The following is a 26942-nucleotide window of genomic DNA, read 5'->3' on the forward strand; positions in this document are numbered from 1 at the left end:
ATAAGGTTTTTAGTTTGGCACATGTATATAGCACATTAGGACGGTGGACCAATGAGAGATTTCATCAGAAGGTTCCGCTTTCCTTTAATTAGTTATTTTTCACACTAGGGTGAGGGATGATATTAGATACCCCCAGGCACCCTGCGTTGTACGGCACATATCTATCTCCTTTCTTTCTTTATAAATCACTTCGGGACGTAGGGTGTATTTGGTCCCTTTGTGGGCAATTGGATTTGTGTGCACGGCTTGGTCATCACCCCTAGTCTTAGGTCCATGTAGATTTTATTAATGGTTGTCCCCCCTCCCCTTTATTGTTTTAGTTGTCATTTAACCCCTGTCCTGAAGAGGCCTCAAGTTTTCTTTGGCTGAAACGTGGTCACGTCGACAGATATTGGATGGAGGAGTCACCTGAGTTTCAGTGATTCACAGACTGTCGCTGGGACACCTGAAATAACGTTTGGGGCATAGTTGCCCTCATTGCTTGTGTCCCCCACTGTTTAGTTTGACTACCTCCGAGTGGTCCGCCTGATACTTTGAAAGGGGACACTGATGAAAAATGTTTGTGTTTGGGTTAATTGTTGTTTGTTATACATTGAATTGATGGTATGTGATATATGTGTTTGTATCTTTCTTTGTATAAACGCCTGTTTTCTTGTGATATACTGTAAATGATGCCAGATGTATTCTATTTGATTATTTGATATTTTTGAAGGGGTAATTAAATGTGCTCTTTCCATGAACAATTGTAGATATATTTTTTCCGTGATACTCTTCTTTTTATATATATATATTGTCCCTTATACCCAGGTATCACAGGGTGATTTGGGTATAACCCTGTTGTTTTTGATAAGTACATCAAACAGCTACCTAACAGGGATGAGGGCAAGACTCCATATAGCATGAATCAGTAAGCTTAGATATTTTGTTGCATGCAGCAGTGACACCATAAGAAACTAAAATATATTGAGAACTTACCAGTACAACAGTGCATCCAAGTCAAATTCCATAGAAATAGCCAATAAACAAAAGAAAACAAATTGTTGCCACTCGTTCTCAAGACCCGTCTCAATGGATCGTTCAGGACTTTATGCTTGCAATAGTATATATGAAAAGGAAGACATTCTTACCTCCAAAGTAGCAAGCAAAAGGAGGCTGCATATCACTATGCGGTTAGCCTATTCTGTATGATATCCATCAAATGAGAGGCTGCAAGATAGTATCACAGTGAGACAGGCATAGGAGTGTCTGTGATCTGTAGAGAATGCAGTTTTCTCCAATTTGCTGTTACTGCTTCAGGCAGCACCAACTCAGACAAACCATCATACAGAAAGGCCTGCCAGTCTATACAGGAACGCACAGTCACTGGACATCCCAAACCAGAGGGATAGGTAGTCACAATGCCTATACAAAACATGAACAAAACATAGTAAGACGGGAATTGATGGGAAGAATAAGTTTAAATAGATTGGAACATGTTTACTTTTCTACCAGAAGGAAACCCCTCTGCCTCCCTTTAAGGAAACATTTAATATCGGGATTATCTGGAAATCTGAGCAAGCCGCAAGAATGAATGAATAGTACCAACGGAGTGCAACCTTCTTTTTGCAAAAGGCTGCATGCGACTGAGTAAAAAAACGTTTCCTGGAATCGACATGTACGTACAGACTTTCACATTCGTATAGGCAGCCATGTTTTTTTTATTTGTTGTTCAACCTAGCTAAATCCAGACTGACATACCAAGGTGGTAAAGGCTCTCATTTAGGAGCATTCATATGCACTGAATGAGAAAATGTTTCATCACTTCTGCACCTGAATGGCAAATACCTATTTTTACAAAAAATAACCCTAGCGGACTGTTTTCAGCATATAGCCAATGAAGCATATACAAGATTAACAAAAGTGATGTGGTCAATTTCATACTCCCAAGGCAAGAAGCAAAACCTGAACATCAAGCTTTAAAATTGGGCCACATGAAATGGTTAGTTGCAGAGGTCTGAATGAGTGTGTGGGTGTGTAATCTCGTCTCCCTATTGAGAAAGGAAATCTTGCTCTTGTTCAAGATTTGGGGTTCTGTTTGTGGCTAAAACCATGTTGTTAGGGCTAAGATATAGTCTCAGGAATCAAACATTTCTGGACTATTTCTGAAACACATAAAATCTCTGGAAAAAGAAGCAAATAAAAACAGCCCATTCAGCTGAATGGAAACCCATTTAAATACTGAAGATACCAACTGGTTACACCTGGAACTGTTCCTAGTATCAAGTTATTATTTCTAGAGTAAACCTTCACTACTGAACATCCATTTGGAGACAAATGGCATTAGTCCTCATTAGTATAAGGCATGCTACAGTCAGCCTGCCTCTATATTCCTTACTCATTAGTAAGGGCACTATTAAGTGTCCCGTGGAGTTACAGGACCCACTTCCAGGTCTACACACCAAACAGATCAGGTGTTTGATTCCCAAGGAATAACATGGCGCTTGTGTTGTCTCAAAACACCAGAAGGTCGATAAACTCATGGAGAATCTCAAAGAGTCACCAAAACCATCTGATCGTGTTACAGAGTTCACTGAGACTATGCTAAGAGGACACTTGGAGGAATATGGAGTTTAATGTACAGAGGTGTTGTGCTACAGTCCACTGCTGTGGAAGAAGTGTTAGGTCTCAATCCCACATTGCAGGAGGCCCAGGCTCCTCAAAAATCGTTATGAATGTATATTAACCCATGTATAAAAACCAAACAACATTATTTTAATCAACATTTTAACATGGCCAGCAAACACAAGATGGCTAAAGCTAGAGACGGAAAATACTCAACATGGTATATAGTGAAGCTATCAAACCCTGCCTTGATGTGAAATGCACCATCACCGCTTATTACCTCAAACCAAGTTTCCTGCACTCACCACTTTTTCCTTTGATCGCAAAACACCAAGTTTTCCAAAGCGGACGTGGAATGGGGAGCACTGGAATGTGCCATCTTGCTGCCGGACAACAACGACGTCAATGCACCCCGAAAGTGTAGCCTGGTTGATTCCTTTGTACAGCTCCTTTACAGTGACCAGGACTTGACCTGCAAGCTGCCCTACGTAGTTCATGGTTTGTGTCTACAAAAGGACAACAAAAACAAAAAAAAGTAAACGATTGAAGTCTACAAGTTTTTAATTTAAATCATTAATTGTGGACAAATTAATACCTTTCAGACTTCTGCACACAAAAAATCTATTTCTTTAACTCTACAGAATGAGCGAATGGTCCTTTCTGGTTTTGGTGTGCCGTAGTATCCAACTCATAATTAAATCAAATAAATACAATATTTAATCATTCAGCTAAATCATAAAATGGTACATAGTTTGAAAAAAAACAGACCACGCCATGGGTCGTCCCCATTAGAAACATACTTTAATAATTAAGTCAGTAGATGCAGTCTCATAAAACCTGCCACAGCTCGTGGTCTTAAAAGTCAATTGAGAGGGTATGGCTTTAAACTGCCCAACAAAGTGTGCATATGAATGTGGGAATATATCCCCGTTTGACCCATTAGCAATTAGCCATGATCTGTAAAGCATACGTTGAGCATAATGAGATTTTAATAAGATTTCACGCTTCCGCAAAATTTTAAGAGGGTTTCCAGATATCAGTTTGAGAGGTTGTTTAATGTCAGCAACTGATGTTTACTAATTCATGCTTCCAAGAACAGAACAGACCCACACAGTTCTGAAACGGGCACAGATACGCCTAATTAGGAGGGCGTGCAACCAGGGAACACCAATCTCATGCCATCTTAAGCAAAAGTTTCACTGGTAGAATTGGCATGACTCTACAAAATGGCATCCTTGAGGGGATCATGGGTACCATTTCCTCCACTAGTCCATATAATAAGTAATCATAAGAAGTAACACGGCTTTTATTGAGCGGTTCCAGCTCTGCCAGTGAGTTATGCGTATGACCTCCTGGCTTCAATTAATGTAGTTATAGAATACTTTTGCTTACTCAAACTAGGAATGAAGGAACCTGGACGGACAAACATTACATCTTGACGAATTTCTCAACGTTTTTGCAGTGCTTTGGTTGATTAGTCAGTGAAAGTGGCATTTACGACATTAACAAAATTCTCATATTACATGAGTTTATTCCCAATGAAATGTATGCATTTCATTTTATGCTATACATTTGCGAAATTGTGATTTTGCCTTAATAAGATAAACCTGCCGGTTTCCTAAGGATTACACCATAAATATTCCAGCAGAGTAAAACGATGTACTGTACATTGCCTTTTACGTCACCCTTGAAAAGGCTAAATGATTAGTTGTATTCAAGTTTATGCTTTTATATAGGGAAGCATGCCACTGAAGTAGCAATGAGGCGTGCAAGGTGCTGATTACAATCACATTTTCCCAAGGAGCTCCTCTTTTCACTATCATACCTGATTAGTGGGTCATAATCTATTTCCAAGACCAAAGAATGTTTCTGTGAGGCAGGGAAACAACAGCATGTGCGGTTTCCCTGCTCCTCATGTGGCCTGGTGCAAGGTTGTGCACGGCACGTGAAGCACTGATAAGATTGCGTGCCTTTTGTGAGGCAACTCGTTGCAAAGTAAATAAGAATTGACAGCACGGTAAAGCCTGCAATGCCAAGAAGATCCTTAAAGCAGAAGGCACTACATCTACCCAGCATCTTCTACCTATGCTTGAATACGCCACATCGGAGTTAACAATCCATACAACTATTGCAGCAGTGACAAATGCAAAAAGAACTATTGATGGACAGAATGCAGAACAATTTCATACATTCACCTCAGTACAGAGATCTGGGCCTAAATCCATCGTTTTTTTGCTCACCATGCCATTCCAGTTGGGACCCAGCCATATGCAAATAAGTCTTGACCCTGTGCCCAATGGGAACAGTCCAGCCCGAACTGCCAGGCCAGGTCCTCCCTGGACTGGAAACAAGTATCCTAGGACCGGTTTCGGGGTTTCACCCCTCTTCAACCAGGATAGCTTGATTCCAGTGGCATGGAGAGCACAGGACTCACGTCTGAGCATACCCATCCCACTCGGGGTGACAAATGCAAAAAGAACTATTGATGGACAGAATGCAGAACAATGTCATACATTCACACCAGTACAGAGATATGGGCCTAAATCCAGCATTTTTTTGCTCACCATGCCATTCCAGTTGGCAGGGTATGCCCAGACGTGGGTCCCTTGCATCACTTTGCCACTGGATTCAAGATAGCCTGGCTGATGATGGCTGATTAGCCAGAAATCGGCCCCAGGATGCTTGTTTCCGGTCCAGGGAAGACATGGCTTGGCAGTTCGGGCAGGACTGTTCCCATGAGGCACAGGGTCAGACTGATTTGCATAGGGCCATGTCTGAACTGGGGTGGTGGAGTGAGCTAAAGAATGAGGATGGATTAAACCCAGATCAGTTGACTGGGGGTGAGTGTTTGATTAGCTCAAACGTTTCGTCCATCATCCCCTTTGGTATCGCTTTGAAGAAATGGGTGTGAGCAGTTACAATTTTCAAGGAGAGTTACATGATAACTTGATAAAATATTTGTAATGGTACGTTAATACATGTTTACTCGATATTAAAGTATGTTGAGGTTTACTAGTAGACATAACCTTACATGTGCAGCAGTGATAACTCGACTATTATACATTCTTGTATCCTCGCTCTACTTAACATATTATCATTTGTTCCATAAAGACCCTCTGTTCCCCTTGGTCGTAACACCACTGGTAATAGAAGTGGGCTCAACTTTCAATGATGTTTCCCTCCCACACTTTGAGTCAAGAAATGAGTGCGGTGCGCAGGATATTTTTGTGCACTGGGAGCACAAAGGGCATCTTGAGCAGTTGCTGCCGAATTATTTCCTTGTCTCAGTTCAGGAGCAAAGAATGTGTCAAGAAATATCTGTAAGTAAACTCATTATGAGGCACATACTCTTAGATTTCACAGATTATGATGGGACTTTTTGTTTTACAGATGTATTGAAGTTTTCACGATGACGCTGTTAGTATATAGATTTATAACGGGTATACTGGTGCTCAAAGTCCGCTTGGCCAAACTAAGTAAAACTTCTAATAGGTAACAGCGTAGCATGATAACCATCTTTGTTCTTCTTGAGTTAGATGTACCGAATACTTCCTTTCAGTTCTTGATTCGAATTTTTTTTTTTTAAATGTACTTTTATAGATTTTTTTGTTGTTGCAAAAATGTGAAATGATTGTAGCATTAGACAGCCAGTGTATTCCAGATTACACATTCATTGTTTGTTGTGTGCTCCTTCACTTGCACCTCTAATGCACAGTAGTTATCCAATCGTTAATTGTACAAGCTACATTGATATTATCAGTTTCATTATCAAGGTGTTGAGTCAAATTTCCCTGGACCGGAAACAAGCATCCTGAGACTGGTTTCGGGTTCATAACCCTCATCAGCCAGGCTATCTTGAATCCAGTGGCAAAGTGAGCAAGGGACCCACGTCTGGGCATACCCTGCCAACTTAGGGCTAACAAAGCGATACCAAAGGGGATGATGGACGGAGCGTTTGAGCTAATCAAACACTCACCCCCAGTCATTTCTTCATCTCAACAGTCAAATTAAAGATTAAACATTTTTCAACGGGTTCTCAGTGCTGGGCCTAAAACCAATTGGTACTCCACTATCAAGACAAAACATTTACATTTTAAGCACACAAAGCGCAGTGCCAAAAATCTAAGTGAATTGCAAACATAACTGCTGGCAACGTGGAGGTTGATATTTTCAGGTATCCCATTGAGGGAATGAAATAGTAGATTTGAAGAGCGCACTATCACCCGGGTGCTGAGTTTAGACACATGCAGGACATAGTGGAACTACTCGAAAAGCCAGGTTTTCAGCATCTTGGGGCATTCAAGAAGTGAGGAGGAGGATGGCTCTTATGTGTAGCGGCAGGTCATGCCACACTTTAGGAGCGATGCAGTAGAAGGCTCAACCATCAGATTTGGTTTTCCGTATGCATGCGATTTGTGCAAGTAGCAGTCCGGATAAGGAGAGGTGTCTGGAAGGTTTGGGAAAGCAGATGCGATTGTGGAGGTATGCTGAATGAGTGTCATGTAGTGCCTTGAAAATTGTGGGTAAGGAGTTTGAATTGTGCCAGTTTGTGAATAGGAAACAGTGGAGCTCCTGATCTCCTTCAGGTGTGGTGTGATGAAATGTGAGTGCGGCATAGGTGGCTGAGAGTGATTCAGGCTGCTGGATTCTGAATGGTCTTCAGCCTTCTGGTGAGTTTTGTGTTGATCCCAGCATTGAGGGGGTTCCTGTAGTCCAATTTGCTTGATACCAGAGCATGTGTAACAGTTTTCCGGGTGCTGATTGGGAGCCATTGGAAACTCCCAGCATATTCAGGGTATGGAAGCAAGAAGTGGTGATAGCATTGACTTGGGCTGTCATGTAGAGTTTTCTGTTGATGATGATGATGATACAGAGGTTTTGGCGTGGGTCCTAGCTCTATTGGCCATCAGATGGAGTCACACGGTGATGTGCTCTTCCCGAAGATCACGATTTCTGCCTTGTCGGTGTTCAGACTTAGACAGTTGGTCTTCTCCCAGTGAGCGATTTCAGTCATGCAGGCACTGAACTTGATCCGGGTACTGGCAGTCTTGTCGGTGAGGGAAAGTAAGAGTTGCATGTCGTTTGCATAGGAGAGGACGTTGATAATATGGGAGCGGATGGTGCTAGCTAGAGGGATCAAGTATGCGTTGAAGAGGGTCGGGTTCAGGAAGGACCCTTGCAGAACTCTGCAGATAAGGTTGCAGGCACCTGAGGTGTACAGTGCCAGGCTGACTGACTGGGGCATTCTACTCAGGAGTGCGTGTCATATGATTCCGATGTCATTTAGGCGTTGTATGAGGATAGGGTAGGCGACTGTGTCACATGCTGCAGAGAGGCCCAGGAGGATGAGGTCCACCGTGTCTCCTCTGTCCAAAGGCCTGCTGATGTCATCCTTTGATGCAGGTAGGGCAGTTATGCTTTGGTTGGGTATGAAACCAGACTGAGTGGTGTCGAGGAGCTGGTGGTCGTTGAGGTATTTGTAGAGGAGTCTGTTGATGATATTCTCCAAGACCTTGGCCAGGAATCGTAGCAGACAGATTGATCTGTAGTAGGCAAGCGTTGAAGGGTTCGCTGAGGGTTTCTTCAGCAATGGGAGGACAGTTGCACGGACCGAGGTAGGAGTAACATTGGTTGGGCTGGGAACAGGATTTTTTTAAAGGGTGAGAGAAGACAACCTGTTTATGCCGACTTAAATTATGAGGGATGACCGCGTCAATCCAAATGGCCTTCCTTCACAAATTAAATTAACTATATTCTCTATGACTGTTCATTTACCGGACAGTTTCTACAAAGAAGAGACTGAGCTAATCAAGCAGTTGTGGATTGTAGGTTTCTTAGAACAAATCAAACTCATTATTGACAGAATGTACCAAGATTTGTAGTGTGAAAACTGGGAATAAGAAGATAAAGTTAACGATCATGAATATTCAGGATTGGATTTGGAATATTATCATTATCTATTTAAGACAATGCTATGTTTAATTTAGGTGTGGCTAGATTACACTGTTGGGGTGTACTGGAGGCAGGTTTTGAGTGACTTGATAATGCAGGGCAATCGATTGGGTTTGCAGACTTCCACTGATACATTTGCATTGACTGCTACAGGTTTTAAACAACACTTGAACATCAAATAATGCTTTCAAAAGGATGAAGATTTTAACATTACTCCTCAACACTGAAAAAAGCAAGAAATAAGAAATGTCAGAGTGTGGCTTCATAGATGTGTGGACCGCTAGGTAGTTTCATGAAGAAACATCTCTAGGAAACACTAATTCCTAATCCCAGTGGGGAACATATCTAAAAAAACATGCTGAGATCTCCTAGAAGCACCTTTCACAAACAACTTATTTTCTGCTGTGTATGCCAATTCATTTATGGCTTTTCAGTGCAGGCCTCCAGATGTCCCTCATTCCTGCTAGCCAAGTGATGCTTCTCTGGCACATTAGTGGATTTGACCTGTCAACTTCTGAAGGCCTGCAGGTAACATTAGGGTATTAGATCTAAACACCCGATTTCAGGCTCTGCCTTCAATTGTCACTCACGGAAACTGAGCAATTTTCACTTTAGAAAGATCTTTCAAAAACAAATGTTAATGTACCGACATATTCCCTTCCTTGTGATCTATCAAGATGAAAAGAGGTTTACTATTCTAAACGTAATCTTTCGATGGATTTTGAATCCCATCAATATACTACCAGTTTTCTTACAGATAGAACAGCAACACCACACGATGTAGTGCACATCTGAGCAATGTCCGACTAACGTGAGAATCTTTTGTCTTTGTTCTTCTTTCTCTTAATTTTCACTGCCCTCTCACCATCTCTTCTTTTCTGGGGTGGGGACCTTCTCTCCTTCATTATCCTTGGAGCTCTACTGGTGCTCACTGTCTCAATTCATATTGGAAAGATATGAAAAAAAGTTACTTACCTGTAAACTGTGGTTCTCCAGTATTGGTGTCTTTCATAGATTCACATGCTTGAATCATTCCCCGTTGTCGAAGTGGCAGTCCCACGGTACATAAAATAGCAATATATATATATATTACCTACTGGCGGTCGCCAGTAGGTAGTTATAGTTAGGACCACGTTTCCATAGGAAATCCGCAACATTCTATTTTGAATAACTTTGGCGCCGGTCGACGAATCCTTGCGAATTTTTCAAAATAGGTGGGGCGCTACGCTACGCTCCTACCCTGAAAGTCTCGGGGGGATTCGTCAAGCGGGGCCTGAGATAAAAGGGGGGTCCCAAAACGCGTTTTTCCCATGCATTTTTCCATAGGACCTTTAGACACAGCTACAGCCCGAACGGCTGAACAGAATTACTAGAAATTTGGCAGAGAGGTAGTCCTCAGGTCAAGGAAGTGCCTTTTGTAGGTTTGGTGTAAATCTGTTCAGTAGATTCTGAGAAAATAGCCTTTAAATCAATATATATATCTGAGCCAGCTTACGGTGCGCTTACGGTACGCTTACCGTACGCGTACGGTGGCGTGCGCGAGCGCGATTCTGATTGGCTCTTAGATCTTAGTAAACATTCGAATCGGCCGAAACCAGGACGCTGCGGCCGCCATTTTCTCTCTCGCACTGAGAGTGTGGATTAAAATACAAAGCACAAAAACATGTAAAGGGGCTGTTTGGACAGCTCCAAAACACCTAGCCATGTTGAGGGAGTACCCAAAGATCCCCCAAGGCCAAAAACTGAATTTTTATTTTTTCGCTAATTTCGCCGATTACGCTTACCGTACGCGTACGGTAAAAAAATATTTTAAAAAAAAGAATTATCCACACTCTCCCCCCCCTCGTGTGCAAATGGTGCCCGAAGGGCACCATTTGTACATGGCCTATTATTGTAGTGAAAAATTAAAATATTACCTTTCAAAACAAAGTGCATCATATGTTCTCCATGTGCGCACGGTGCGCGAAGCGCATCGTGCGTACATGGCCCATCTAGCGTAACGTGGGCACGCGGTGCGCGTAGCGCACCGCGTGCCCACCGTGCGTGCATGGCACTAACTGCGTAAAGTGGGCGCGCGGTGCGCGAAGCGCATCGCGTGCTCACTGTGCGCGCACGGTGCGCGAAGCGCACCGTGCGCGCACGGAACGAACTGCGTTAAGTGGGCGCGCACGCCACGAATGGCGTAAAGTAACTTAGCATTTAAAAAAACGTACAAATTCACTGAAAAAACCATAGGTTTCACACACGTTATAGTTAGGAATTAGCATTTAAAAAACCTTGCAAATTCACTGAAAAAACCATAGGTTTCACACATGTTATAGTTAGCGGAAATTTTACTGATAAAAAACCAATGAAATTCCCCCGTTATAGTTAGTGCAGGCAACTATAACTCACGCGACCGCAATCCTCTGCTGATGCTAATACTGTATTTAGACACTTATTTGCCCATGTCTTCTTCCATAAATTTTTAGCTATATATATATATTACAAATATTTTTTTTTCATAAAGACACATATGTCATCAGCAGAAGATTGCGGTCGCGTGAGTTATAGTTGCCTGCACTAACTATAACGGGGGAATTTCATTGGTTTTTTATCAGTAAAATTTCCGCTAACTATAACATGTGTGAAACCTATGGTTTTTTCAGTGAATTTGCAAGGTTTTTTAAATGCTAATTCCTAACTATAACGTGTGTGAAACCTATGGTTTTTTCAGTGAATTTGTACGTTTTTTTAAATGCTAAGTTACTTTACGCCATTCGTGGCGTGCGCGCCCACTTAACGCAGTTCGTTCCGTGCGCGCACCGTGCGCTTCGCGCACCGTGCGCGCACAGTGAGCTTCGCGCACCGTGCGCGCACAGTGAGCACGCGGTGCGCTTCGCGCACCGCGCGCCCACTTTACGCAGTTAGTGCCGTGCACGCACGGTGGGTACGCGGTGCCCTATGCGCACCGCGTGCCCACGTTACGCTAGATGGGCCATGTACGCACGATGCGCTTCGCGCACCGTGCGCACATGGAGGACATATGATGCACTTCGTTTTGAAAGGTAATATTTTAATTTTTCGTATATGTTATAAGCCATGCACAAATGGTGCCCTTCGGGCACCATTTGCACACAGGGTGGAGAGAGTGTGGATAATTTTTTTTTTTTTTTTTTTTTTTTTTTTAATATTTTAGTTTAACTCATCTTTAATAAGCCATGCACAATTGGTGCACTTCGGGCACCAATTGCACACGGGGTGGGGAGAGTGTGGATAATTTTTTTTTTTTTTTATAATTTTTTACCGTACGCGTACGGTAAGCGTAATCGGCGAAATTAGCGAAAAAATAAAAATTCCGTTTTTGGCCTTGGGGGATCTTTGGGGACTCCCTCAACATTGCTATGTGTGTGGGAGCTGTCTAAACAGCCCCTTTACATGTTTTTGTGCTTAATATTTTAAACATCACACAGTGCGAGAGAGAAAATGGCGGCCGCCGCTTCCTGGTTTCGGCCGATTCGAATGTTTACTAAGATCCAATCAGAATCGCGCTCGCGCACGCCACCGTACGCGTACGGTAAGCGTACCGTAAGCGCACCGTAAGCTGGCTCAGATATATATATTGATTTAAAGGCTATTTTCTCAGAATCTACTGAACAGATTTACACCAAACCTACAAAAGGCACTTCCTTGACCTGAGGACTACCTCTCTGCCAAATTTCTAGTAATTCTGTTCAGCCAGTCGGGCTGTAGCCCTGTCTAAAGGTCCTATGGAAAAATGCATGGGAAAAACGCGTTTTGGGACCCCCCTTTTATCTCAGCCCCCGCTTGACGAATCCCCCCCGAGACTTTCAGGGTAGGAGCGGAGCGGAGCGCCCCACCTATTTTGAAAAATTCGCGAGGATTCGTCGACCGGCGCCAAAGTTATTCAAAATAGAATGTTGCGGATTTCCTATGGAAACGTGGTCCTAACTATAACTACCTACTGGCGACCGCCAGTAGGTAATATATATATATATATATACATATACATATACATACACACATATATATAGATAGTATAGCAATAGTATAGCTAAAAAATTCCATAGGAAGTATTGTAACATAGCAATCAATAGGAAAAATTGCGGTCACTTTATTAGCTCGTCCAAGTCATTAGATATTGTCCAAACTCCAGCCTATCAGGCGTCAGCACCCTCTAGAACCCTCCCCCAGAGACTCAGAACCTCAGATTTTCTAGCACGAGAGTGATGTAATAGTCAAGTAAACGAGGAGAGCCTCTGAGGGGGAGGTGGGTGAGTCGCATGTGAATCTATTAAAGACACCACTACTGGAGAACCACAGTTTACAGGTAAGTAACTATTGTTCATCTCCAGTATTGGGGTGTCTTTCATAGATTCACATGCTTGAATCAGAATAGATCGCCGTAACTCCAAAACTGTACAGTCAGTTATATATACACACATGTAAATATACATACACATATATACATACATACACACACACACTTTTATACATATACACACAATTGCATGATAAAATATGTATTCTGAAACATACATCATAAGTACATTCTATACAGGAGGAGGGAAGAAACAGAGGCTCACCTTATTTAAATAGGTAACGTAGCACTGCTTGTCCCACGGCTGTTTCCGCATTGTCTGCAGCTTCAAGACAGTAATGCTTGGTAAAGGTGTGTCTGCTAGACCATGTTGCAGCTCTACAAATTTGATGAAGAGGCACACCGGCAAAAAGTGCGGTCGAAGAGGAGACTGCTCTGGTAGAGTGTGCCTTGACCATTCTTTCAAGTGTCTTCCCTGCTTGTTGATGACAGAAAGAAATTGTACTAGATATCCATCTAGCGATAGTCTGTTTGGTTACTGGATGTCCTTTATGCATCATGCCATAAGCAACAAATAGCTGATCAGTCTTTCGAACACTGGCTGTCTTTTGTAGATAAACTTTTTAAAATCTAAAGAGTGTAAAGCCTTTTCGGCTGGCGACTGAGGATTAGGGAAAAAAAGTCTTTAAGATGACCAGCTCATTTAAGTGGAAATCAGAAGGAACCTTTGGGATAAATGCCTGGTTAGTGCGGAGCACCACTGAGTCCTTGGTGAATTGAAGAAAAAGGCGGTTTGATAGTAAAAGCCTGTATATCGCTAACTCACGAGCCGAAGTAAGAGCCAAAAGCAATGAAGTCTTCCAAGAGATAAATTTAAGATCAGCCCTATAAATGGGTTCAAACGGGGACTTCATAAGTTGAGCTAGCACAACGTTTAAATGCCAAGACGGAGGAGGGTGTCGTATTGGCAGGAACATCCGAAGTAAACCCTTCAAGAATTGTTGAATTATTCTAGAAGAATAAAGAGAATTGGAACCATCTTGTCGAAACCTGGAAATTGCTGCCAGAAAAACTTTAAGGGTAGCATGAGATAACCCAGATTTTGCTAATTGCAAGAAAAAAGGCAAGAGATGTTCTGGCAAGGAATGAATCGGGTGAACATTTGAAGCCTCACACCAAATGCAAAATCATTTCCACTTAAGTTTGTAGGTCTTGATAGTGGAAGGTGCCCTGGCATTAGCAAGGACCTCCCTGCAGTCTGAAGGAATCACTAAGCTGGCAAACTCAGTGTTCAGGTGCCAGGCCGCCAATTTCAGAGATGCCGGATCCAGATGGCAGACTTGCCCCTGGTCCGTTGTGAGAAGATCTGGAATTGGACGAAGTACTATCGGATCACCCTCCGACAGAAGGAGTAGCTCTGAAAACCAAATCTGGCGAGGCCACCTGGGGGCTATGAGAAGAATGCGATATGGCTCCCTCCGCGTCTTCCGAAGCACCCTTGGGACTAGAGGAATCTGCGGAAAAGCGTAAGCATAGATTTTTGACCAATTCATCAAAAAGGCATTCCCGCACGATCCTGGCTGGGGAAGCCAGCTTGGGAAAATTGGCATTTGCGGTTCTGACTGGTTGCAAATAGGTCTAGATTGGGCCGTCCACACCACTGAAAGATGCTGTCCAGCGTTGGCTGATGTAGTTCCCACTCGTGGTTGGACGAGATTGACCTGCTCAGGTAATCCGCCAGAGCGTTCGACACTCCCGGAACATGAACTGTTGATAAAGTCATTTGATGTCAAATCGCCCAGTTCCAGATCTGCTGTAGAGACAGGAGAGTGGACCTTGTGCCCCCTTGTTTGTTCACATAATGCATGCTTCTAGTGTTGTCCGTCCGGATCAACACTGAAGCACCTTGAAGGAGGGTGCGAAAACACTTTAACGCTAGGAATATCGCTAGTAGTTCCAGAAGGTTTATGTGCCACGTTCTTTGCAGAGCATTCATTTGTCCTTGACTGTGAGACCTTGAAGATGTGCCCCCCCCATCCCTCGAGGGAAGCAGCTGTTGTAAGAATAAGACTTGGATCGTCTGCTACAAAGGAGCGGCCTGCTGACAAGTTTGTTTTGTGAGTCCACCATAGCAACGTTTTGTGCATTTGAGAAGTAATGATGATCACATCGTCAAAAGACCCTGAGACCTGATGCCATTGTTTATCGATTTCCTCCTGTAATGGTCTCATCTTGAGACGGCAGTTGGGAATTAAGGGAATGCAGGAAGATAGCATCCCTAGAAGCGACTTGAACTGTCGAACAGAAAACTGACTTTCTTGCCCGTAGAAGAGAAGCCAGCTTGGAAATCCATTTTTGTCTTTCGTTTGAGACATACGCCTTTGTTGTCTGAGAATTTATCCTGGCTCCCAAGAAAGTCCGAACCTGAGAAGGGGTGAAGTGTGACTTCTCCAGGTTTATGGACAGGCCCAGAGACCGGCATATTTGAGTGTGTCTCGTTGCCACTGCAAAGGACTGCGCCTCGTCTAGGTAAGGAAAAATTTGAACGCCCACTTGACGAAGATGTGCTGCTACCGGTGCCAAAACCTTGGTGAACACTCGGGGCGCAAAGCGAAGTCCGAAGGGGTGGACTTTGAATTGGAAGTCTCTGCCAGCCACTCTGAAGCGCAGGAATTTTCTGTGTCTGGGTAGGATGGGGACATGAAAATAGGCATCTTGAAGATCCAGTGTTGTCATGTAATCTCCTTGAGATAGAAACTAAAGTACTTCTTGGAGAGACAACATTCGAAATGATTGCTTCTTGAGAAATTTGTTGAGGGAACGGAGGTCCAGGATGGGGCGTCAATCCCCTGACTTTTTCTTGATGAGGAAAAATCTCGACTAGAAACCTGCACCCCTTTGTAACTTCGGAACCACTTTGATTGCTCCTTTTTGTAACATTACTTTGATTTGACATAAGAGTTCCTTAAGATGTGCAGGAGTAGGACCTCTGGGAGGAGAATTTGGGGGAAATTGTACAAATTCCAGGGTGTGCCCTCTGGACACTATGTCCAAAACCCAACGATCTGTAGTGATGGGTGACCAGTTTGAGAAAAAATGGGAGATTCGTCCTCCAACTTTGGCTGGGTTGTTGAGTAGAGTGGTAGGCAGGTGGCGGTTGTCACTGCTTTTTTGATGAATCTCTGCCTCTGTAGGAAGATTTTCCTCTGTACTGATAATAGGAGGCAGCTGGAGGTTGACAATAAGTTTGCTGCTGAGAAGAAGAAGAGTACCGTTGTTGACCCTGATATTGTCTGTTCTGATTGTAGCCTCTTAGAAAGGAATAGGAGGATCCAAGACCCCTCGCTCAACAAAAAGGCTGCTTTTTAAATTGTAACGTGCCCAGAGCACGTGCAGTATCAGTATCCTTTATAATTGTTTGGAGGGCATCATCAATGTGCTGTCCAAAAAGTGATTCTCTGTCAAAAGGCATGTCAATAATTTTTGTTTGCACTTCTTGGCGAAAAGAGGTAGCCTTTAACCAACCCTGCCTCCGGAGAACTGCTGCACCTGCCAATTGACGAAACCCTGTGAAAAAGATATCCACTGCACAATCGATGATCTCGGCAGAGATCTTCTCCCCCTCCTGGAGAATCTTTAAAGCTTCAGTCTTTGAATCTTCAGGCAACAGATCGATAAAAGGAGAAATGTCCAACCACATTTGCCTATCATAGCGCCCGAGAATGGCAAGGGAATTAGCTGCACGGACCGTAGTTGTTGCCATGGTTGACATTTTTTTGCCAATAGCATCAAGGCGTCTGCCTTCTCGGTCAGGAGAAGCCGACAATGGAGAAGAGGGATTCCTGGCACGACGCTGAGCTTCCTGTGAGATAACCGAATCCGGCTTCGGTTGACCAATTAAACAGGCCAGCAAATTGTCTGGTGCTTTGTATTTTTTATCAAAGCACGGCAGAACCGCAGGAATGGAGGAGGTGGTTTTCATAACTTTCTAACCCTCCTGACAGATGAAATCCATTATAGGAACCGTCCGCACCTGTTTTTGAGGTTGATTCTTGAAATCATATAAAAAACAATCCTGATCCTGTGAAACTATAGGGAGCTGAAATCTTTTGGCTGCTCTGTCCATGAGAACATGTAAATCACCTATGTCCACAGGCGGAGATTGCACAGGAGTAGGAGAGGTAGGCGGCGGTGTGTCAATCTGATAATTGTCCCATTCAGTAAGTAGGGATCTATCATCCAACTCCCCTTCTTCTCTGTCCTCATCGGTTGAATGGGTGTCCTCTATAACGTGAGCAGTAGACGCCACCAGAGAAATAGGAGGTGGCGGTGCAATGATTGAGGTAGTTTGGGGAACAGGTGTTTGAGGAACCGAAGAAGCTGGTTCTGAAAAAGAGAAACGGTGGTAATAGTCATCAAGCAGGTGCTGCAAATTTTAAATAAGCGATAAGGACATTTGCACAGTCGGATTCTCAGACTGCGGTTCTGAATAATAGTCAGTCATATTCATGGTCTTCATCAAGGTCCTGGCACTTAATGAGGAGCTCTGATGGACTGCGAGCTGCTCGAAACCTCTCATCCTCTTTTGAATCTTCTTCGTCTGCCCCATAATCCAAAAGTTGTGCTGGAAGATTTGGAGGCGCTTGAATAGGCAATAAAAGGTCCATTGAAGATTGCCTTCGTTGAAGCAACAAGCTTTTTCTAGATTCAGATCGCGGCACAAGAGCCACCGAAGGCTTTAAAGGCAAAAAAGCTGTAGGTGAAACCAAGGGTTCTGCCGACGAAGCAGCCGTCGTCGACGAAAAACATACTTGACCCTCCATATGTAAAGTCCTCAGCATCCGGCGATAAGGCAGGCGTCGACGAGGTAAGCGTCAACGGGACCACTCGAATCTTGGAAGTTCCCGTCGACGGAGAAGCGCCCGTCGATAAAAGAGTCTTCTTGATCTTCATCGATGAAGAGACAGCAGATGATTTAGGCTTCACCATCACAGAAACCAGGGTCGACGGAGAAAACGTCGGCGACAGCAACATAGCATGCTTAGGTGACGAGAAAGTAGTCGTCGACTTCATAGTAGTGACAACGGAGTACTTTGTTGACGGCGGAATCGACGAAGAGCCCATCGACGATAAGCCCATTTTCTGCAGCAAAGATGACTCCGACAGGGTTTTTGACGCCTGAGACTTAGCTCTCGGGGCGTAGATGATGTAGAGAGACCCTTGAGGGAGGCAGAAGTCCCTTTTGATGTTGAAGGCTGTCCATCACCTTTGGAAGAGTGATGTTTATTTGGTATCTTGGCCTTAGGAGAATTCAACTCCACCTCACTAACCCTTTTCTTAGAGGCCACAGTCTTAAGAGAGGAATCACTCTTCGCATCAGAAACAGGATCATCCTTATTTTTAAGCTTCTATAGCCACATAAGTAGTCGACCTTCTCTATCCCTTAAGGTCTTCTGAGGAAAAGTCCTGCATATTTTACAGTCTCTCACCTGGTGATCAGGGTGAAGGCAGTAAGTACATTTCTTGTGAGGATCCTCAGAATGAAGACGTAATTTTCCGCAAGACTCACAGTGCTTGAAGAGTGATCTCTTGGTAGTAGACATTGTTGAAAAGTTGTAGGTTGAACTCGTGAAGAGAAAAGTTAAAACTGAGCAGAACTCAGGGAGACTCCCTTCACACGACGTGTGGTAGAAAATCTGAGGTTCTGAGTCTCTGGGACAGGGTTCTAGAGGGTGCTGACGCCTGATTGGCTGGAGTTTGGACTATATCTAATGACTTGGACGAGCTAATAAAGTGACAGCATTTTTCCTATTGATTGCTATGTTACAATACTTCCTATGGAATTTTTCTGCTATACTCCCACTTAGACGACGGGGAATGATTCAAGCATGTCAATCTATGAAAGATACCCCAATACGGGAGAAAGTGAAGTTACGTGTAATGACACAGTATGTCTGTATACAATGCATGATATCGAAGAAAAGGTGCATTAATTTCAACACCAACTGCTGCACTGCTGTGATGAGCGAAATTCTCCTCATAAGTAAACCATTTATTATTCCATTAACCAAAGTAATCCATAGTATTCCCATTCTTTAAAATTCAGTAGTCCATATTTTCCATACTTATAGAATCACTGCGGAGACAGATAAGTTGAACTTGAATATTTTTATTCCTCATTTTCAAATGTCATATGCTGCTCATCCAAGCTTTAACATAGGCATGTGTTGCCAACTGTCCTTGGAGCCAGTACAAAGTAAAAACCCAATGCATTTCGAACTATTGTAAGTTCTTCGTCAGGGGTGCTGTAACAAATCAGAAAGAACTGCTTAAACAACTGCTCCAGAACAAAGCAAAACTGAATACTTGTAAATAATGTGTTTTCCCCATGTCTTCCCCTCCCTAACAACCCTCGTTATCATCCCCCTTTTTTTAACCTAAAAAATCTCGTGACGAAACAAGTGAAACACATAATCTGAAAAACCCCTTATTATTCATGGCAACCGCAGAAAACAAACGGTGTTCATTTACCTTAAACGACCATAACCAGCGGGTAAACTTGTGCTCGTCTCGCTTCAAATTCGACAAGAGATCAACTTCTCTCTCTCCCACCATGGTTTTGTTCAAAGCCTACTTGCACACGTTTCCCCAATCAATCCCTAATGAAGTCAAAACCCCGTGACCTATTTAAACTCTCTTGCTTGTGAAAAAGAGCTCCTGCCTCAATATCCCATAATGCACTGACACAGTTGCCTGAAACCGTGAACCCACGAGACTGAAAAAACTCAATGATGGCAAAAAATTACATAAAGACAAAAAAATATGAGCATCAAAATACGTGAAAATACATACAATCATATGTATAGCGTGATACATAAAACAATACAATCTCGTAACTTAAAGAAAACAGTGTTCATGATGTGTTGAGCAGCCCTCTAGATGCCGATAATGTTTCCTCTCAAGTAGAATGTTACACAGTCCAAACTTCATGCCCCTTTTAAATCATCCGCTCAAGGTTCTACGATGTAATGCTGTCCCCTCAGTGATGCTTTTGATTAACTCAATGATTTTATCCGATATTTATTAAACCTCTGGGGTGTTACCTCGCATTTGGGACGAAAGAAAATACATGGGCATGCTGTAAAATGATGATGAATGGTATGTTGGTGTCTGTGTTCTGTGGAAAGAGGGAGTTGATTACAATTAGAGGGAGAAAGGAGACCAAAAAGGACCTATCGGGCGTTGGCTTACATCAAGGGCCTAACATGAAAAAAATAATGTACCTACTACCAGAATGGTTTTAGACTCTTGTGTGATGACCCTGCCCTCAAACTACAACATTGTAGCATGGAGTTGTTAAAAGAACCAGCGTGAAAATCCAACACAACATTGGTGTTAGTTAGGAGCTCGTCCTGACAGAGGAGAAGGAATCTGTAGAGGAGAGAGGCCATGTAAGCAAGGAGCGAAAGTCTGGGGCCACCACCATCAAATCCACAGGCAAAAGGTATCAGCATGGCTGGTGATCGAGAGCCTCGTGAGGAGGGTTGGCAGAAAACAGGATGACAAGCCAAGCAATCAGCTGGGTGTGGTGATGCCGCTCACTGAAGAGGTCAAAACACAAGGTCTTTAATATGAGACAGTAAGAAAGCTGCGGTCTGTGTTAGACACTTTGCCACTGTAACAGAAGCATCGAGCTTATTGATTAAAGGAAAAAATGCTAACTGAACACCAGAAATACAGCAGTGGTTTCTGCATATTTGGATGACCAGACGAAGAAAGAAACAGCTTAGGTTTTTGGGGATTAAAGTGTGGACTTCCCCTTGGTGTTAATGCCCCTTCCGATAGGTGACTGTTAAATGTCGTTTACATTCAAGCTCTGCGCACTCACAAGGTCAGCCAGGTGCACGAGAACTGCTTATCAACAATGCCATCAGGAGATCTTCTAACATTATAGGGGACAGCAAGAAAAGGGGAGAAAAGGCCCCTATCCCTTACTCGCCAGGTATTAAGCGTTTGTCAAAAGGTGCTGGTTCTTGCCCGATGACAGGGGGAGACCCCTATCCCCCTAATTTTAGCAAAAGTTCTGAGGGTTTGTCTGGGCAAGATTGATATATTTTAATTCTTGGAGGAACAAATTCCAATTCAAAACAAGTTGATCCAGAGTGAAAAAGTCCTTTATTTACACTCTCAACTTAGGAGTGGGTATGAAGGATAAAGAGAGAGGTGGCACAGCCAACACGTGTTTCGCCCCCTACATGGCCTATAGGCCTGGGGCTTCTTCAGGGCTGTACAATAAGGGTTAATAAAGCCATTTGAAAGTATGCAGATACATAAAAGAGTATGTAGTAAGAGAGTCAGAGAGAACATACAGGTGGGTCAAGATGTGAAAGTGCGTTGGGAGGAGAGAGAAAGGCGAGAAGGTGGATGAACAGGGTGATAGACGTTACAGGACAGAGTATGTAGTTGACAGCGGAGAGTTAGTGAGAGAATGAATAGTGCATTGAAAGGGAAAGCAAAAAGAGAAAGAAAAAAGGGGGGGTTGTAATGTAGAAGTCATGTGGGGGTTAGTGAGGGAGATGCAGTAAGAGTCGATATGTACAAATTTAGATAGTGTGTGGCATATTTTAGAATGAAAAACAATAATGGACATGTGCCACCTCTCTCTTTATCCTTCATACCCACTCCTAAGTTGAGAGTGTAAATAAAGGACTTTTTCACCTCTGGATCAACTTGTTTTGAATTGGAATTTGTTCCTCCAAGAATTAAAGTATATCAATCTTGCCCACACAAACCCTCAGAATTATAGGGGACAGCAACAGGACCGATTCGTGTTTGTCTAAACTGTAGCAATAAACAGGCCAACCCAATAACACTAAGAACCAGGGCAATGTCAATAGATTTAAAAAACAGAAGAATTGTTCACTCAGGAACAGTTCTTTGTTGACGTACAGTGTTTGTCTAAGTCAGCGCAGGGCCAACCACAACATGCAATTAAAGGCACTGAGTGCAAAGCAATCTTGTGGCCAGTGAGTGATCTTCTGGAGCCCTGAGCGAGAGTTTCTGGGTGTCCTAATTACATAGCGCTTACCGAGTGTAAAGGGGGGAAACAAAATGTACCTGCAGAAGCTGCACTCTTGAAGGCGCCTGCTGCGGAGTTACAACGGAGAGGACAGGAACTTGCTATCCTGTGCAGCACCAGCTAGTACTCTGGTGTGAGCGGTTGACCGTCGATGAAAGGGGGCTTAGTAATGGTCATGGAGTGTAACGAAGGACTACTCCACCTAGTAAACTTTGTCATGACATAAGATGAGGGCGGGCTAGGAAGCAGAGTCCTTCAGCGAGGTCACAGGCAACAAACGCAAGGGAGGACTGCGGCGCAGATAACTTTCAGCTTGGAGGGGGCAATGAAAAGGATGTTGAGTAATTAATTATTTATGGGTGTGTCAAGTGCAGTGTGAGTTCTGGGTGTGAAGGATAACAGCACTGGTATTATATGATGCAATATGTTGCGATTTTATTCAGTCTCTTAGTTCAGTACAGTTTGATAAATGTAACTGTAGTACTGGAAACATGGATTAGAAATGTATGTCTTTCCTAAGAATTATAAACAAATTAACATGTGAGTCCAGGGATATTTATGATAAGGGGAAGCAATGATTTTTAATGCTATGTTTTGATACACTTGTTAAGCTTTACATTTGTGGGATGATTTACAGTTTTTGAAACGTGTGCCCCTGTATTCAATCCTTCCTTCACTCTCAGAGCCAAGCGGCCCCTATGGTGAATACGCTATGATAAATACTCCATTCATTCTTTTCCTGAGAGCATTATAAACCGGGTACTACTTCACATTTCAGAGCCATAAAAAAAATGGTCATACAGAGTTTTTCTTGGCCATACTACCTCTCAACTGAAGACAACCAGGCCTCATCTGTCAATCTCCTTTCTTGTGGACTTGCACGAGTTAAAGTACAACTTTGGGATGGGATCTCTCCAAAGAATGATAACCAGGTTACCTACCTTCTCCGATCTTAGTACCCACTTCTTTTCCCTTTGCCTGTCTTTTAATATGAACTTGCATATAGTGGTAACAAGCATTCAGGAACAAAGAAGACACATTCAGTGGTTTTACTGCATGGGGGCCCAAAGTAGGTCCAGGAAGGCGAAGACCATGTTTTATTTTTATAATAGCCACAATAGATGCATTTTTCTAGGTAAATAATTTTAACTCCTTCAGCCGGAATTTTTGGTCCAGAAAATTGGCATGGATCCCAAACTCCTGAACGTTGCCAGTATAGTCATTTTTAGGTCTTGCCTAGCTATTGCGTAGCAATCGCTATGCGAGACTCTAGTAAGGGGCTCCCAAAAGTGCATTGCATGGCGAGCACGCGCACAATCACGTGTATCGTGCCGCGATGCAATCCACTTTTGGGGAAGCGCTTCAGCCCACTGGTGCGTGCACTGGCGACGGGTGTGCGGTTACGCGCACAATGACGAGCAGAGGCGCCATATGGCTTTCCTCTCTCGTCATGGTGCGCGCACATCGCACACCACTCGCCAGCCAGCCTGCTTTCACTTTTGCGGGTTTGTGTTTCTATGTAGTTTCGTGTGATTTCCGCACCACTCGCGGGCTTACCTCCTGCTCCCCCTCTCTTCACGTGGCCACTCCCCTTCCTGTATGCGAGGCTCGCCGGGGCCGCGCTTGTTATTAAAGCCGCCTCTACTGCTGGCTGCTTTTTCAACACACCCATGTTTAAATACAACCACGAATTCCATACAGTGACTGCACCACATATCTGGATCCAAAATGTGTTTCACAAACACAATTGCATTGTTTGCTAGCCAGAAAAGGACGTTCAACAAACGCTGGCGCCGTGCACGTAGTTTGCAGTTTATAGGGTTTCATATTATCCCTGCTTGCCTGACTCCGTCAAATACTCACTGCCTGACATATCCTTCCGCCTCTAGGCAAGCTCTTCCCAACACGCCTCGTCAATCAAGCAAGCAGCCCCGTAATAAAAGTACACGAGGGACAAAATCAGAACTGCTTTCCGTTACCAGACGCTGTTCTCAGGACAACCATAACTTTTCCTGGCTGCTAACAAAACTGAGTGAAGAACAACGTGACTTCAACAACAAAGGCGGGGCCTAATTATGACCCCGCCCCACTGGATGCCGAACAGGACCCGCCTTTTCAGCCCCTCTCCTAGCGCTGCAACTTTCGCTCTTTGCAGACGCCTTTCAACTTCGTTATATCGCGTGAGACAACTCAACAGGGAGCTTTAGAGGCATGACGGCAGGGCTTTAAGTGGGATGAAACTGCGGGGGGGTCTCTCTCAAAGGGGCGTGGCCAATGTAATTAAGGGCGTGGCTTAAAAACACAAACTTAAAGTCTGTGCTTATAATAGTGTGCCACCCGACTTGTATTTTGCTGTTTCGGTCATTGCATCTAGATATATAACTCAACAAGTAACATCGTACCTACAACAAGCCAGGCCTATTGGCTTCGTCAATGGTGGTTAGTTGCAGAAGATAAATAAACAGCAACTATGGCTCGTATATAATATTGAAAAAGCTTCCACCGAAACCCGGTGACACCAGGACAATGTTCCTGCTCCCGAGTTTCAAAAAGACAAGGGAAAACCAGAGAGAAAATGACTCTTTAAAGGCATGAAGTAATGCCGTAACTTCTCCACTAGTGAATAGTGTATGAGCAGGTGCCTTCTGTCACTGCAGTCCGGGAAAAACGGAACGCCTGTGCCAGGGCACAAAACAGAGCCCGATAGAGACCCGTTTGGAGGCCCCCATTAAAACAAGCATTGGCATAGCCAATAGGTCTCGCCTTTGGGACCTTATAAGTGTTTAGCCATGCAACAGTTGCATAACTAAATACTTATAAGGTCCCAAAAGCGAGACCTATTGGCTATGCCAATGCTTGTTAGTGAATTGAAGTTCAAAATGTAATGCAAATGGATGGACGAGTAGTCAGTCCACTAAAAGACAACGTGAGTTCATTAGAAAATCTGAAGAATGCATTTGAATAAATGAAAAACAAAACAGTGTGAAGAAAAGATTACAGAATGATAATCCTAATAACTGAAAGAAACAAAATAAGGTAAATGAAGCATGCAAACAACCAAAGCGCCAAGACTGAGGAAGCTAAGTCAGGCGCCACATTCGAGTGCAACGAGGCCAAAGCTGGAAGGACTAAAAAAACGCACTTCAAATGCCTAGCAGCTTAATAACGCCAATTGTTCAACGTTTCTCTTCCTTATCAGGAAATATAAAGTCAAGGTTGAAAAGCACTGCGCGGACCATAAACAGGAATATATCTCAATAGGTAAAACTTTATGAGAATAGATAACTCAGGGTGCAGAAATACCAGCAGCTATTAGATTGAAAACATACACAAAGCCGGCTGTTTCGTGCAATTTTTTTTTTTGTTTCAAAAGCATTCACATAAAATGACATGAAAAGCAGTTTTCAGCACTTTCTCCTTTTGCATTTTGTAACACAGCTAAGCCTGTAGACTAAAAGAGCTCCCCCGCAAGAATGCATGTTGTTTCCCAGGCTACCACTTCCTATTTCTACATCTTACCTACATCAGCTTCAGCCTATTAATCCTTGGTCTGGCAGAACGCCTAATAAAGGCACGTGGGGCATCCAAGAGCTACCGCTCTTTTACAGATTCCTTTCAGGCAATGCCATGTCCTGGGCAACTAGTGCACGTCCTTCCACTTTAACTTTCCAAAACATTATCTGTCAGCTCCAGGCTCCTTCGAAGCAAATGTGCTTATCATTTCGGCCAGAGGCAACTGAAGTTCCTCCCAGCGGCGTCTGCGCGAAACATTTGTTCATACCACACTAAACATTTTATATTTTTAGGGTTAAGGACTACAGAAACATCCTTCAAAACAACCAGTGATAAAAGTAAACAAGCTGCCTGATATTGTAGCGAATATAGGGTATTGTGGTAAGCATGGAGTTTTCCCGTGGTTTAGTGCGGTCTCTTCAAGTAAAGGTTAGGGAGTGGTGTCTCTAATAACCCATTTTTCACTGACCAAGAAATGCTGAAAAGAATGGCCAGGGAACAGAATCCGGATGCATTCGCGAAGAGGTGCAGGGAATGAGATCTGAGTGCCTGAGAATGTGATTCCGTTCGAAGCCAGAGTATAGAGTGATCACAACAGAAACAGAGACCCGCTAGACCAGACAAGAGACTTGCTTCTTCACAGAAAAAGACCCACTAGATCAGGAAAAAAGACTATCCGCTGAACCAGCGAAGAAGGCCCTGCTGTACCAGCTCTAGTTGCTGTGCTGTGATTAAACTAAACTCTGACAAAACCAAGCCCAATTTAGCTTGAGTAGATAGTAAAATTGTGTTTAGGAACATGGGTAGATTGTAAAGTGTGTCCAACCCATTTTGGAGGGGGCACTGGGGCAAAAAAAGGGGACGAGATCATAATGTGCATATTCATTTTCTTTTTGTGGCACAGGAAGCACTGGAGGTTTGATTCTTCATGATAGTGGAGGTAAGTATAAACAGTAAATTGTGTGAATCACTATTAGAATGTGGTCTGGGAGTTAAGAGAGACGGCGGTGAGGCATGTGATGGATCTGCAACAGAGACATTATGGGTAGGGTGGCATTGCTAGGTCAGCTTGGTAGGTTAGTCAGTAAGTAGGAGGAAGTTGTATGGAGTTTGGTACAGGTACAAAAACAAAAGAAAAGTACACAGAGGAGAGCTGCAAGGGTTGGTAGGTGAGGGTTGTGACAGATTTGGGAAGATTCAAGGATGCTGTGGAATACAAAGAAATGCAAACATGTTGGTCAAACTAGCGAAAGGTTCCCTCTATACGAGTATTCCATAAGAGCTTCTATTGAAGTCATAAAGTGGAACTTAAATTACATGCTCTAGTCTCCCAGGGGGGAACAAAGTGAGATCCATAGGAAGACAGACTAGGTTCTTCGATCAGAATGGGGTAGATCTGGAGGAATAGAGAAGGGTAAATGATTGCCAAGATTAGATTAGGGACCACAACCCAAGCAGAGAATTCAAAATTCTTTC

General features: G+C 43.4%; 1 protein-coding gene across 2 annotated transcripts in view; it reads right to left on the reverse strand.

Annotated features, from left to right (window-relative positions):
• The window catches only part of LPIN2 (lipin 2), a 560786-nt gene that overhangs the window by 491185 nt on the left and 42659 nt on the right, over positions 1-26942 (reverse strand). For both annotated transcript variants that reach the window (XM_085605827.1, XM_085605826.1), the window contains exon 2: positions 2907-3107. In XM_085605827.1, the coding sequence (XP_085461953.1) occupies positions 2907-3098 (192 nt within the window). In that variant the 5' untranslated portion in view covers positions 3099-3107. The remainder of the gene's footprint in view (positions 1-2906; positions 3108-26942) is intronic.

The sequence above is a fragment of the Triturus cristatus genome, chromosome 5_1, assembly GCF_964204655.1.
Source record: "Triturus cristatus chromosome 5_1, aTriCri1.1, whole genome shotgun sequence".
NCBI classification, from domain to species: Eukaryota; Metazoa; Chordata; class Amphibia; order Caudata; family Salamandridae; genus Triturus; species Triturus cristatus.